The 15,587-nt window shown below is 45.1% G+C and overlaps 2 protein-coding genes across 2 annotated transcripts; both read right to left on the reverse strand.

The window, feature by feature from the left end:
• Window positions 1–98: 98 nt before the first annotated feature.
• Window positions 99–623, reverse strand: HD556DRAFT_1439910 (uncharacterized protein; the record flags this gene model as incomplete). The annotated part of the gene is made up of 1 exon (XM_041306025.1): window positions 99–623. The coding sequence occupies one exon, from the start codon at window positions 621–623 to the stop codon at window positions 99–101; it is 525 nt and encodes a 174-aa protein (XP_041163396.1).
• A 10,583-nt stretch (window positions 624–11,206) lies between these two features.
• Window positions 11,207–12,985, reverse strand: HD556DRAFT_1430732 (uncharacterized protein; the record flags this gene model as incomplete). Its single annotated transcript, XM_041304934.1, has 2 exons — window positions 11,207–11,842; window positions 12,815–12,985. The coding sequence occupies 2 exons, from the start codon at window positions 12,983–12,985 to the stop codon at window positions 11,207–11,209; spliced, it is 807 nt and encodes a 268-aa protein (XP_041163397.1).
• Window positions 12,986–15,587: the final 2,602 nt, after the last annotated feature.

Consider the following 15,587-nt stretch of genomic DNA (forward strand, 5'->3'; position numbering starts at 1 on the left):
GCGCAATGTTGTGACCTCATTGACGAATGGCACCACCTGTCTGTGTGATTTTCTGACATAAATGAATTAGCATTAAGGTTGAGTTTTAATGGGGCCACTTATGTGCATGCATCGCAGTCACGGTATCGCTTGCCATCCTTGAGGTATGAAGCTGAGAACAACACATCAATATCACAACTGCATTGTTCACGTCGGGGCTTCACCAGTTCGTCGATGTCCAGTACCTCAATGTCTTCGAGGAAGCCTTCAGCATCAATAACATCCACACTGGCCAGTGCATCTGTCATGCATTTTTGGATGTGTTTGTTTGCACGTTTGACAGGGGAAGCAGTCGCAGAAGTATTGTCATTGTCAGGCACAAACTCATCCAGCATGCATTTGTGCACGCATTTTTTTGTGGCTTGGTCAGGAGGGGCACTAGGTTCGTCATCATCAATGACAAGAGCCTTACATTTGGCAGCCACTGCTTCGTGAGCCTTCCTGTGCGAAGAAAGTTCTAAATCAGCAGCATTATCAGCACTAAGTACCTTGGCAGTCGGAGCACTGGCCCGTTTGGGACATGTGGGACGTGGCGCTTGTTCAATTTCCACATCGCTGGTGGGAGAGTTGATGTGCGGGGCCATTTAATGGCCTAGTGCGGGGATTGGGCGAAATTATACCCTTCCTACATACATAGAGGTAGATTAGCATGTATCTGGTACTGTACAGAATAGCGGAGAATGCCGTAATATGATAGGCATTTGTGAGTACTGAAATTTGAAAGCCGGGGCTCAAGCCTGCGGCTGAAAGCTTGAGGAAACACAAGCCGGCCTTGAGCCCTCAGAAGCCCTACCTAAGGCCTGGCTCAGCTCGGCCCGGCCCGGCCCAAGGCTTTGGGCCAGGCTTTGCACAACACTAGTTGGGACTAGGCAGTGAATTAAGAAAAATAACTGAAAAAAGGCCACTCATTTTTAAAAAGAAGTGAAAAGACATGAAAACCATCAAAAAGTCCAAAAAAGTCGTGATTAAGTAAGTCAATATTTTATTGATATAATCTGTTACAGAAAAGATTGGTCAAGTAAGATCCCGGATGTGAATGATAGCCTTCACTGGATTGTATTACAGCTTGATTGTCAATGAGAATGGATACCAGGAAGGTAGGGTCTACCTTTGTGGCCAGTAGTTCAGCCACTAAGTTCAGTCTGATAGCCTCTCTTTCAAATATGGTGCATTCCTCATCCGTGCTAAGGCGATAACAGAGGGTTCTTGGATGCTGGCCCATATGAAATAAGGTTGCTGTGGCCCTGATCTTACCTTGATGGCCTGATTCATCACTGTAAATTTGAATATCATTAGTTAGTTGAGTATGCTCCTCTATGGCTTGCTGTTTAGACTTAGCTATCCAAACTTTGTGGACATTGGAGCTTTGAGGGGGTTTGCATGCTGGAATGAGTGATTCAATATTGTGAGGGATGTTGGCAAAACAGTAGGTGAGAAGATGGAGAGAGGAGTGGTGAGCCCCTATGTAATGATTGGCAGCGCATTGTACAGGATTGTGAAGAGGGTGAGATCTGGGATGAGTGGTAATATGGACTATTGCACAGTGACACACATTTTGCAGGAGGAGTGACATGGGAAGAAGGTTGGCATGGACCTTAAGGAGATCAGTAGGGGTTGTTCACATTGCTCCTGTGATGACTAGAGCTGCCAGACACTGTATGAAGCTGAGGCATCTGGCTATTCCAATTGAGCCATGCTGCAGGAGGTCTGAACCATTGCAGTACATAGGATTGAACCACAGATCTGTGGCATAGAGTATCTTGGGTGCCACTACTGCCTGGTAAAGCTGTCACATTAACTGTAGTAGGATGCCTTTAGTAGCAGAGGAAAGTCTACCTAGCTGGAGAATATTGGCTGTTCCCTTTGCCACTGCATTGTCAATCTGTGCCGTCCATCTCAGCTCTTGATCTACTATTACTCCTAGGAATTGATGAGTTGGAGTTGGGTGAATGGTGGATCCTTGGATGTGCATGTCAGGGCATTCTTGTTGACGGTGTAGAGACTCATGCCTCTCATGGTGTGATATGGCACTTTTCACTAGGGAGTTCATTGCATGAACTTGCAGCACCATTCTGTGTGCTATCTGCAGCTATCCCTATATGAGGCGCAGCTTTCCCGTGCAATGCGCGCCATGCGCGCACCATTCCCGTGCTTCGCGATGTATATACGCGTGCGCGTTCCCGTGCTTGAGCGCCATATAGCGCCAGCCATCCAGAAGCATCCATCCACTGTCCACCAAGCTCTCTAGTGCATATATTTCCATTTCCCTTATTTGCATATCATTCCACCTTTATTTTTATCATGGACTCTCACTCATATATATCTTTACATACCTTACTCGGTAGCGATTCGGCTCCGCATGACAGCGCTTAGGCGCCATATAAGCACCAGCATTACATACTGAACTCACTTTCCAACAATTACGGGACCTCCCACTTACCACCCACATACTACCTAGGAGAACATAGTAGAAATCTATTCTTTGACACCTCGCGCTCGTATCTCTTGTCTAGTATCTAATCACCACTTAAGCAAACTCACACTTACTCTCTCTCATTACCGCTCACGCGCACGCGCGCTTCCCGCGCCTCGTGCGCACCTGCGCGCTTTCTCGCGCTTCGCATTGGCCGACCAGTAGCGCCTTCAGCGCACACTACTAGATCCTTGCTGCACTCACTTCCTCTTTAGGGTCGAACACACTTGTCGTCTCAAGTATAGCAGACTAGGCAACGCGCAACCTTACAACATTTACAGATACAGTCTGGAGCATCATTGTTCCTCTCAGTATTGTAGTTTCTACAACGGTTCATAGAGAAATCTATTAGAGCAAACTTGTTAGTTTCAAAATTTGAATTATGAGCTTTGGAACAGTTGTATGCTCCTCCAGGGTGTTCTAGCATATGTGTGAGGATGGCATGGGTGGATTCAAAATCTTTGCTAATGGTGACTAGGGTGGTATCATCTATGAATGCTAGTGTGAGCTCTTTGAGGGCTTTGTTACCATGACATTTCTTGGTGATGTCAACTAAGTCTGAGCTATAGATTATGTACAAGATCATAGATAATGGATCCCCTTGGCCAATGCCATTATTGATGGGGATCCAGTCAGAGGTAAAATCATTGAACTTGAGCTGGGTTTTGTGATATAGAAATACAACACAGAGTGGGGCTATACAAAGATGGCTCCAAACTGATATCTTTATGTTGTGGTCTTGCACTGCCTAGTCTGCTATTCTTGGTAAGACAAGTGCGTTTGACCCAGGGGTCTGCAGTCTGGAAATAGTTTTGGGAGTCAGTGAGTGATGTGGGTTCAATATTCTGAGTGTGGGAAACAATGTCTGAAGGTATAATTACGATGTCCGATGCAAAAGCATCAGGTCCAATGTTTTTGAGGTTTTGGGTTATTGGGTTTTGGGTTCAGTGTATCGGAAACCGATAGCGAGCATTGGGAAAGTGAGTGGTATGCGCAATAATAACAAAGATGGATATGGACGGTGAAGGAACGATGATATTCGTAATGTCAACTAAGAACTATGAAATATCGGGTTTAACCCCTAAGTGTCGGAGAACGACTCTCCTCTACTTGGATGATGATGATGCTATGGGGAGTCCAATATTTATGTAGATATATATAAATCTGGAATCCTATAGGCGAAAGTAGTAGCGCAATATTTTTGGACCCAATGTACTATGTAATAAGACATGAGGCGCTGTGGACATGTAATAATGTGGTCTACAATGTTAGTGATGTGAAAATGAGTAACTACACACCTAATGGGGCTAGCACAATGAGACTGGACATAGGTAGGACAAGTGTGCACTATATCTGATAGTCGGATGCAAAACCTGATGTGAAGTTTGATGTGCGAAGTCTGAAGTCCAATGTCCAATGTTTTTGGGTTTGGTGCATATTGAGTCGGATATGATAGGGAATGATTTCGGTAATGATTAGCATTTCAACATGCATTGGAAATTAGACCTCTACAAGGCCACAAGGACTTCAAGTCCTATACTGCACTGCAGCCGCATTTTCCTGCGCCTTCGGCTTTTGGCTGCCGCTTTGTTCCCCCATGTGCACCTGCTGCTTTCCCACACTTCGCATCAGCTGCTAAGTGGCACTTTCTGCACTCATCTATAGACCTTTGCTACACTAGCTTCCCCTTCAGGGTTGAATGCACTTGTCCCACAAGTATAGCAGACTAGGTATTGGATGACCTACAACATAAAGATATCAGTTTGGAGCCTATAGCACCACTCTGAGTTGTAAACCTACACCGCTCAATCCGACACTTTCCTGTTCAACCTGACATTTAGGCTGATTTGGCCAATGGAATTCTGCACACTTGTCCTTCCCATGTCCTGTCCTGTTTGGCTAGCCACACTAGGTATGTAGTTCTTCATTTCACATGTTACTCACATTATAGCTAGCACTATGACATGTTTTCCCATTATCCACAGTACCTCATGTTGTTTTACATGTACTTCAGATCCAAAATATTGTGCTACTACCTTCACCTATAGGTTTCTGCATTTCTATGTACATACATAAATATTGGACTCCCCACAGTATCACCCATTACCCAAGTATTAGGGAGCCATTTCCTGATGCTGAGGGGTTAAACCCAATATTTTGTGGTTCTTAGTTGACATTGCAAATATCACTGCTGTAGCACTCAGCCTCGTGCTGAACATGTATTCAGCTATTTCCCAATGCATGTCTAACACCCATCGCACACAAATCACTTTCCAATGTTATTTGATACTTACCCACTCAATCCGACATTTATCCACTAATCTGACATAGTCCGACACTAATCTGACAGATCCGACGTTTCCTGCGCATCAGACCCAATATTTTCCCACACACCTGTCCTCCCTATGTCCTGTCCTGTTGCATCTATCCCCACTAGGTGCGTAGTTATCTGTTTTCACGTCGCTAACACAGTAGACCACATTATTACATGTCTGCAGTACCACATGTCTTATTACATAGGACATCGGATCTAAAAATTACCGCTACTACTTTCGCCTATAGTGCTCTGAAATTCTACATAGACACTATATATTTTGCATACCTCCTACTTACTCATTTACCTTTCTACCTCTGAGTAGGCGGAGGTCATTAGATATTTGTAGTTCTTTGTTGAATTCTGCAAATATCATCCTTTCCTTATCCAAAACACTCCAAAAACACTGACAGTAACCTGTCATTCACTATCCCTGACATTTGTTACATTCCTGACGCTAATCTGATGTAATCCGATGAAACCCGCTAACCCAAAACCAGAAAACATCGGACCCAATGTTTCTACCTTCAGATATTATGATTTTCAGGAGGTGTGAGGCTCCTTTGGTTGTCACCAATGTTCTGGGGTTCTCCGCATTTTGGTCTTGGGGTTCTTGCGGGATGGATAAGGCTCTGCAGCCTAGGACTAGTCCAATTGTGGGCTCAGGCCAGAGGCCGTGCTTTGCTGGCCATAGCATACTGGCTAGGTGCTATATTCTTCTCCTCGTTTGGATGTCACATTGCGTTATGATGTGGTCCATGGATTCAGAGTCTTCTCCACATGCCTGGCATCGGGCTCTATGTTTGAAGGTGGGTATTTGTAGCCAGAAATCTCCTATGTGGTAGGCATTATTGAGTGTTTTATAGATGAACATTTGTATTTTTTTGTGGAAATGTCTTTGTGCCTGCAACTCTTCCATATGGCCTTGTCAGTTTCTAGTGTGGAGGTTATTTTTCTATTGCAAACCTTGTTACGTCAAGTAGGGCTAGGGTTGGTCTGTGGTAGTCTAGGTGAGTTTCATTTATGATTGCTTTATATACTAATTGTTGGGTTATTTTTGAGAGTTTTGCTCCTTGTATGTTGAAGTCCCCAGGGACGTAGGTGTCAATTGTGTCAGCGATTGGTTTTAGTGCGCCTTGCTGGGCGAGTATGTCTGCTTGTTTGTTTCCTATCACTCCACTGTGGCCTTTTACCCATTCAAAAGTTGTTGGGGTCAGTCGGCATCGCAGATGGGTGAGCAAGTATATTCTAGGTGGTACAAGGAGAATCCAAAGGAATTGAATGTTCGAGGCATTCCGGAGTTGACTTTGCCAGTTCAGGAAATAGTTCGGAAATGGAAAACATCGGAGATACAGGGAGATGTAGGGCGTTGGAAATAATGGGATTGAGTCAGGGAAATACAGGACACAAAGTCCTGAGACCTATTTGTTCTGCCACGGAGGTGGCAATCCTGTTTGGTTTCAGGACTGGAGTTTCGTGGTACTGAAGTGAAAATGACAGCAGAGCATGAAGGGTGGAAATTGAGCATTCCGGCGGGTGTTTACTGATGCAGGGAACAGAGAATGAGCTCCGGAAAATCCGGAGTTTTCATCGGAAATGGGATACAGGAAAATGGAGGGTTCGGAGGAAGAATACACAGTTTTCCAAGGGACAGAAGTCGGATCCGATTTCAGGTATGATCTAAGGATTCAGTATACTCGGTAAGGTGTGAGTCTGAATATACTGTTAAGACCATGCACAAAGGGTAGGACTGATTCCAAGGGGCTTGGCTTCAGCTTGTGCGCTGCGCCCCTTACCCGAGTATGTGCCCTTAACTTCAGAATGAAGTCTGGAGAAAGTCCAGTGAAGTCCGAAGGACTTCCGGAGGAGCGTGGGAAACTTTGGAAGGACTTTCCGGACGAGTGCGAGAAACTTGGAGGATCGGAGGAATGGAGGATCAGAGGGTCGGAGGAGCAGAGGAGCAGAGGAGCAGAGGAGTGGAGCTCCGGCCTAGGGAATTCCTCCCTAGGCCTGAGATGGATAATTACTAAGTCGGAGGAATAGAACTGTTACGAGGACTTAGTGTGAAGATTAGTGCGAGGACTAATATGTGTAATATTCAGACTGAGGAAGTATAGAGACTTTACAGGGTTTATATACTACAAAGGACATAACGGAGAATCAGTCAGCGCAGTCCGAAGCTATGCGAGGCTGTGGACGGAGGGTATAGAAAAGTCAAACACTAGTCTACCGGAAAATAGTAAATGAAGACGGAGATGAAGACATAGGAAAATAAAGCCGGAAATGAAGCGAGGTACGGAAAATGAGGAAGTCTAACTCGAGACAGAACATACAAAGGGATAAGGCACGGAAGATAGACGCGGGTCAGATCCGGATGTTCGGAAGTCCGGAGACAGGTGATTACCATAAGGGGATGAGCACTGATTTAAGGTTTGGATTCGGATATGAAGCATAGGTCGTATCTGGAGATCCAGAGATGTGGATATCAGATCTAGTGTCCGGATATCAGATGCAGGAGTACAGGGATCCGGACGGATAGAGGATTGGGTCTGGAGACATGGACAGGAGGTCCAGAGGTCCGGATGAGGCATGGGAACATCGTCGGATGTTGGTCCAGAATGCAGGATATGACATTAGGGCGATAGGACAAAGGATGAATGATGCAGGCTAGCTGCGGAGGTATGGAGGTCTGATGTACAGAGGTAAAGGGATCTGGATGTGGATGTGGATGTGCGGATGTGCAGGGATCCGGATGGGTAGAGGACTGGAGACATGGATAGGGCATCCGAAGGTCCGGATGAGGCGTGGGAATATTGTCGGATGTAGGTCTGGAATACGGGATATGACAGGCATTCAATATCTCAATCCAGCCTGAGTCCTCCCATTTTCCCAGGTGTGTGTTTAAGCTGTCTATGACATACTTCAAGTCAGTCATAATCTTAATAGGGGTTAGTGTTACGACTTGGATAGGTTGAGCCTTCTCTGGCCGAATGGCCAATCATCTGGCAGACAGAAGGATGGGTTCTAAGCTCGGTCGAAGGCCAAGGTATCCTCCAACAAGCTTGGTAAGCGCGGCGGCTCATCAAGCTGTAGGACTTGCAGATGTATGGCTAAGGTAGTGTCGGCTTGCCTTAGAAGTGCAGTCAAGACAGAGGGACTGGAGGTGAAGCCATCAGATAGGTCATTTTTGATTGTGATGGATGGGTTGAAGGTGATCTCGCTTCAAGGTTGTTTCCTGGCTTGTGCATTTTTCTCTAACTGTCTGTGTGTCAGGGTTAGGTCATCTTTTCTTGGGGAGGTGTTTGGATTATATTTGGGGAGGAGGTTGTTTAGTATGTGATCTGCTATGGTAGCACATTTATGCAGGTTCTTACATCCTTTTTTGTTGGTCCTCGCAGCATTCATCGCATTTGCACGAGGTTCGTGGGAGGTGGTTGTTTTTGTTTGTTAGTCAGTTGGTGATTTCTCTCAGGTGTCATACTGACTTAACGTTATGGGTTTTTGTAGGCACATGTCTTTGTTTTTGTGGTAGGTCTTCGGTGGTGCACCTATGTGTTGCCATGCTGGGAGTTGATCTTTAAGATCGGGGGAGACTTTCAAAGGTGCGAAAATCACATTATGTTTTTTGGCCATTTTTAACATGTTCGTTATCAATGCAGATATTCTGGTCCCATCTGTTGAGGTTTTCCTCGATCTTCTCCAGGATTGGTTCCCAGGATGTGGTGTGTTCAATGTCATTGCCTATCCAGGCCCCAAGGGAGCGTATGGGGTTACCATCATGGGCTATTCTAATTTGGTTGTGCCATGGGGTGTCTCGCTCATTTAATTTTCTATTTTGAATTATGTTTGCATGGTGAGTTTTGGTTCCTATTGGCAGAATCTCAGTTTTTTCTAAGTTAAATTTAGCGCCTGAGGCTTTACACCAGTCTTGCAGGACATTTTCTTGGTCAGAGTAGCTATCGTTTTGTGAGAGGTATACTGTTATGTCATCGGCGTACATATTTACGATTATTCTTTCCTCTATTCCAGGGATTTGATACCCTTTTAGTGTCATGGAGTTGTGAAGCATGCATGCTAGAGGCTCGATTGCAAGATCAAAGAGCAAGCAGGACAGAGGGTCTCCTTGTCATATTGTTAAGACCATGCACAAAGGGTAGGACTGATTCCAAGGGGCTTGGCTTCAGCTTGTGCGCTGCGCCCCTTACCCAAGTATGTGCCCTTAACTTCAGAATGAAGTCCGGAGAAAGTCCAGTGAAGTCCGAAGGACTTCCGGAGAAGCGTGGGAAACTTCGGAAGGACTTTCCGGACGAGTGCGAGAAACTTCCGGATGAGTGCGGGAAAGTTTCGGAGGAACTTCCGGAAATTACGATGGAGTTTCGTCCTGACGGGGATATGTATAATGGCTACTCAGGACGAGTCCTGAGTAGAAGGAAACAGAGGAAAGGCTGCAAGGACAAAGTCCGAAGCAGAATAGGTCCGGAGGACCGCGGGAAAGTTCCGGAGGAACTTCCGGAAACTTGGAGGAATGGAGGATCGGATGAGTGGATGAGTGGATGAGTGGATGAGCGGAGGAGCAGAGGAGCAGAGGAGCAGAGGAGCGGAGCTCCGGCCTAGGGAATTCCTCCCTAGGCCTGAGATGGATGATTACTAAGTCGGAGGAATAGAACTGTTACGAGGACTCAGTGTGAAGACTAGTGCGAGGACTAATATGTGTATGATATTCAGACTGAGGAAATACAGGAGTATCTACTGGGGTTTATATACTAGAGGCAAGTCTGTGCAGATCAGTAAGCAGAGGGGTAAGGCTATGTACGAGCATGTGGAAATGTATTAGAAAATAAGACGGATCATAGGAAATGAACTCGGAGATGAAATGAGGTACGGAAAATGAGGAAGTCTAACTCAAGAAGGAACATACAAAGGGATAAGGCACGGAAGATAGACGCGGGTCGGATCCGGATGTCCGGAGATGAATGCGTGATAGGTCTGGGTCAGGAACGCAAGGAAGATAGACGTGGGTCGGATCCGGATGTTCGGAAGTCCGGAGACAGGTGATTACCATAAGGGGATGGGCGCTGATTTAAGGTTTGGGTTCGGACATGACAGATAGGTCGGATCCGGGGATCCGGAGATGTGGATATCAGATCTGGCATCCGGATATCAGATGCAGGAGTACAGGGATCCGGACGGATAGAGGATTGGGTCTGGAGACATGGACAGGAGGTCCGGAGGTCCGGATGAGGCGTGGGAATGTCGTCAGATGTTGGTCCGGAATGCGGGATATGACACATATGCCACAAGTGACTTTTAGGGGGGGCACTTAGGAAACCGTTAATGGCTACTTTTGTGTACACTGATTGGTATAGGCTTTTGATGGTGTTAGTGAATATGGGTGGGAGGCGGAAAGTCTCTAGTGTTTCCAGTAGGTATTTATGGTGTATTCTATCATAAGCTTTTTCTTGGTCTAGAGCTACTATTATTCTGTTTTCCTCCATGAGGTCAGCGTATGCCATCATTACTTGTGTCAGGTGAATTGGGTCAAAGATCGATCTGCCTTGGATGAATCCACTTTGGTTTGGATGTATCAATTTTTGTATATGTTTTGTTAGTTGTATGGCTAGTGCCTTGGTAAGTATTTTGTAATCTGTGTTTAGTAATGTTATTGGTCTGTAGTTTTCGATCAAAGCATGTTCTTTTTTCTTAAACAACAGCTACATCCACCCTAGAGTGAAATCTGAGTGTTCTTCCACTTCATTCAGCTGTATATCTTTCATTAATTCAGTGAGAATTTTAATAATGTTGAATTTGGGTTTCTTATTTTTACATGCTTCACTGTATTTGATGTGTAGGTGTTTCCATAGCTTGTACGGGAGTCCGTCTATTCTGGTTGTGCTTCCAGACTTCAACAACATAAGTGCATTTAAGATATGTTCTTCCTGTAGGACCTCTTCCATTTGCTTTGGGGATGTGTTTAGTTTCTGATCATCTGGTATTTCTTTTAGCGATTTCTCTCTCGCTTGTCATTGTGTTTGTTCGCTGTTCAGGTTATTGTTGGCTGATTGGATATTTTCGTGGTATGTTTTCGCTATTTCCGCTATTTCTTCTGATATTGTTGTGAATCTATTTGATCCAGGTATTTGTAGATGGTGTATAATATCTCTCAGAGTTTTCTTTTTGTTTACTTTTGACCAATACTTGCTTACATTTTCTCCCTGAGTTGCCTATTGTGCTTGGGCCTTTAGGTGGGCTTTCTTTTTTTTTTTTTTTTGTAAGTGGTCAATTTCCTGTTCAATTATACCTCTATTGATTCTCGTATCTTCTGAAGTGTCTATTTCCTTCGAGTTCATGATTTTTTGTAAGTCTTTTGTTAGTGATCTTATTCATTGGTTTATCTTGGCTAGGTGCTTTTCGGTGGTATCTTTGGTGGTGTTGGTTATTTTGGACTTGAATGCCTTCCATATCATTTGTGGGTTTTTTGTGTTGGTTCTCTGTCCAACCTTGTCGAAAGCTTGTTGTGTTTCAATTCCTATTCTGATTATTTGTTTTATTAGGTTGTCGTCAGTTATCACTCCTACAGGCCATGACCATCTGCCTTTGCCAGTATGTGGAAGGCCAAGCGGTGCAAATCTCACCGATACCATATGGTGATCTGTTAGAATTTGGCTTACACTCAAGGCCCATTCCAGCATGCTTTCGGTGTGTCTATCCAAAGTGTATATTCTATCCAGTCGTGATAGTATCTGGTGATTACTATTGAATGTGAACAGGTGGTGGTGTGGGTGCTCATTGTGCCATGTGTCTTGCATATTTAGCACTGACTTTAGGTCTCTTAGGGCATCTACAGCTGCTTCATTATCAAGTCTTGCTGGGGCACAGTCTATTGGATTTTCGGTTAAGTTAAATTCACCCAGCATGAAGTCCAGGGGGCCAGCTTGTATTCTCTCCCATTCAGTTTTGATCTTTTTCCAGAAGGTATTTTGTTCATTGGCATTGTTTGGTGCATATACATTTAGTATCTTCATTGTCTCATTATTGTGTCAGTTTATAGATAGGATGGCCACTCGCCCTGGGATTAGAACTTCCATGGTGGCTGTCATATCCCGTGTTCCGGTGTAGGGATTCATTTCTGGCTGGGCTTGTAGAGACTGTTTTTACCTTACCTTATGTTGGCACTTTTGTAGCTTACATAAGCAAGTTACCTTTTCACCAGTTACCAGTATGAGTCTGAGTCTTGAGCAGTTTTTATGACATTTCCTCTCCTCTGAGCCTTGAGCCTGGTCCAGAAACCCTTTAGGGTCGAATAGCAGCTAGGTTCTGCAAGACCCAACATTGTTCAGACTCACCATCTGAATTGTTGTACCTTCACCGGACCCAGACCATTCACACACTTATTTCTGGATGTCCAGATCCAACTGGCTTCTACTTCTGTTTTCCTTTTCATTTTGTACGTCCCATTTCGGTTAGCTTCTTTTACCAGTCCTCCGGTTATTTACATATCCGACTGTATTCATTTATCCAGGCCTTGTTTCATTTCCAACTTCATTCTGTTATGTTCCATTATACCATTGATAAGCTTTCCACATGCTTCGTACATAGCCTTGCACTGCACTGACTGAACATCTGTTATGTTTCCGTAGTATATAAACCCTGTAAATTCTTTGTACATCCTCAGTTCGAATATCATATTAGATTCTGCTCATTCCTGCCTCCATCCGACTTGAGTTTCTCCTCTCGTCATCTTCCGATAGTCCTAGGATTGATTCCTATTGACTTAAACACCTCCGCATCTACCTCCGGTAGTCTTCCACTGTTTCTTTCTAGTTCGGACGTCGTCCAGACTAGTCTTATATCTTGTTTCCGAATGTCTGCCGTAATTCCTGTGCTTTGGACGTTGTCCTATAACCTTCGGAATTTAAGGGCATGTACTCGGGTAAGGGGCGCAGCGTACAAGCTGAAGCTGAGCCCTTCAGATCTGAACCTTTGAGCACATTCTTAACAGTAGCACTTGAGGCATTGGTGAGTTCCTTGTTTAAGATGAAAGCGATGCCAGCTGAGTTGCTGGGGCGTGTAGGGTCACTCAAATTCAGAATTGTTAGGTATCGGGAGAATATTGTGTCTAGTTGGAATTGGTGGTCAGCTGTCAGGTGTGTCTCTTGCATGCTGGACTAGGGGTCTCATGGGCAACAGAGACAAGGAGAGAGTCCCACGGCGGTTTCCGAAGCTTAGTCAGAGGAGGTTGGCAGTTTCGCACAGAGCAAGCAGCACAATCATTCATTCCAGTAGCAACACATCACAGAAGCCAGTCTTGCCTATCACATCATGGTGAATGGAGTGCATTCGAACTAGCCAACATAGTCTTTGTTCTAGCTTAAAGAAGCTATAGTCGCAGTCGCAGCTTTGGCCCTTGCAATTGTGTAAACACAACTCGGAAGCAAGTTCGGAACGCAGAACACAACATGCTTAATTACACAAACATGTAACAGAGAATACAGTTCTTTTACGTCGTGTCACGCTCAGAAGGGCTAAGCTAGACAGCAGGTGTTCATAGAACATCTGTGGAGACCATAAAAGGACTGTACTTGCATTATCATTTACGTGGATTCTCATCGGAAACTGATGCCTAGCAGCTTAAGACCCACAGCAGATACAAGAAAGGCAATGACGAATATTCATTTAAAAGTCAACTGGTCAGATTGGTTGATGAATACGTCCACTGATTCCTCCCCGCTCAACACACCAGAATCATCCTCACAGAATACACCACATCTTTCAGATAGCTTGCCTCTTAGTAGCCTTGGAGACGAAGACCAAATCAACGTACCATTTCCAGAGTTAGAGGTCCCAGAATTAGACCTGCAATTGCCCCCACTCGACTTTCAACCATTACCGCGTTATACAAAAAGAGAGCCACTCAAATCGATTTCCACAGCACCAGACTACGACTTAAATAGCTTTTTCAAAATCGCACAAGCCAAAAGCAAAATGCCTACAGAAACACCACAGATATTTCATGGGGATGGCCGGACATTGGAAAATCCTGCAGATTTCTTAAAGTCGTTTAACTGGGCAATGAGACAACAGTCCATCATCGTGAGCATGGACAAACTAGATGTGTTTGGAGATTACCTGGGGACAGGCTCACAAGCCGAGATATGGTTCAAAGCTCTTCCATCGGTGGATAGAACCACATGGCTGGGGTTCGTCACAGTGTTCAAAAGGCACTGGCCACCAATTGTAATCGTGGAAAAAACTAAAGCAGAATATGAGAAGGAACTGCTGGAGTTTTTATTAACAGATAAGGAGGTCGGAACGAAAACCACCTTATACAATCGTGAATGCTGGACGCATGTGGCCTGGGCCACTAAGGCATTACAGTTGGCAACGAGCACAGGGATCGCATCAAGTACGTCCATGATCTGGCAGGTTAGAGGGAAGCTCCTGGGAGTTGTAAAGGACCTCTTGAAGGATACAGAGTATACAGATTGGGCGGAATTTACAAAGGAAGTCACAGAGCTGAAAGGAACACGGCTAATGGAGAAAAAAGAGCAGCACGTGAAACAGGAATTGGAGGTCAATCTATTGCGCGCAGATGTAGCCCATTTACAAGAATGCAGCACAACGCAAAACCCGATCACAGCACTCCAGAATCAGCTTTCGCAGATGACCATAAATCCTTCAGTAATACCTAACACGTCTCGCAGTGGTAATACCATCACGCGCACAGCAGTGCAAACGACCACGGCGTATCCACCATCTACTTTCACTCATCAGCCAACCACAGCCTTGCAACCATTGGTGGTCACGGAAGACTTGAAAACAATGGTTAGACAACTTATAGCATTATACACACACCAGCAGGATACAGCGGTGGGACGCACAGCGTATGCTATGCAAATAGCCCAATGGAATGCGAAATGGGGAGAGAATACGAGGGTCACGCACGAGACGGGATACCCACTTAAACAGGGCACAGCAGTGATCGCCTCAAGCGAATGCTTTGCGTGTGGTATGCATGGGCATAATGGGAGAAATTGCCCAATACCACCAGATCATCAGGAGAGATTAAGGCGCAAGGAAGCAGCATGGAGAGCGATAGTAAGTAGGGTTTTGGGATCATTCAATCAAACAACGGCTACACCAATAGCATTAGTATTTGGGCATGCGCAACAGCTGGTATCAGCTTGGATCGAGGAAATTCAGGAAGGCAGCAAGGGAAAAGAGAATGGGTCGGTGTAAGAAAGGATATCACGTCGACCCAACAATCCAGGAATATCCAAGCTGAAGAGAGGGTCCTCACGCGGGGAGAGGCACCGCACGAGGACAACCCGGTCATGTTATGCCCCAACCCCGTCAATGAACGTATAGATAATGCACCAGCCGCAGTTGTACCTGCTCTGACAGAAACAATTCAGATCGTTGATTTGTATACAGTGGGACATATAACGGCAACTAGACAACAAGTGGATGCAAAGGAAGCGGTCCCATTCCTACATCGAGTTTTGTCAGAGGGTCCAAAAGGGGAAATCGTCAGAGTTAGAGCACTGTTCGATGACGGGGCTATGGTCGGGGCGATGTGCGTATCAGTATTCAACAAAATCAAGCATCGTTTGCATAACTGGAACCAGTCGAAATGACAATTATGCATGGCGAATGGGAACATCGTCAGTTCATTAGCAAAATGGTCGGGAATGATAGAGATTGAAGGAGTGCGAGCAGAGGGAGAATTCAAGGTGTTTGACAGTGGTGGAGGATGGGGATTCC

This window comes from Suillus plorans, assembly GCF_016647745.1.
Source record: "Suillus plorans strain S12 chromosome Unknown HD556scaffold_12, whole genome shotgun sequence".
Taxonomy (NCBI): Eukaryota; Fungi; Basidiomycota; class Agaricomycetes; order Boletales; family Suillaceae; genus Suillus; species Suillus plorans.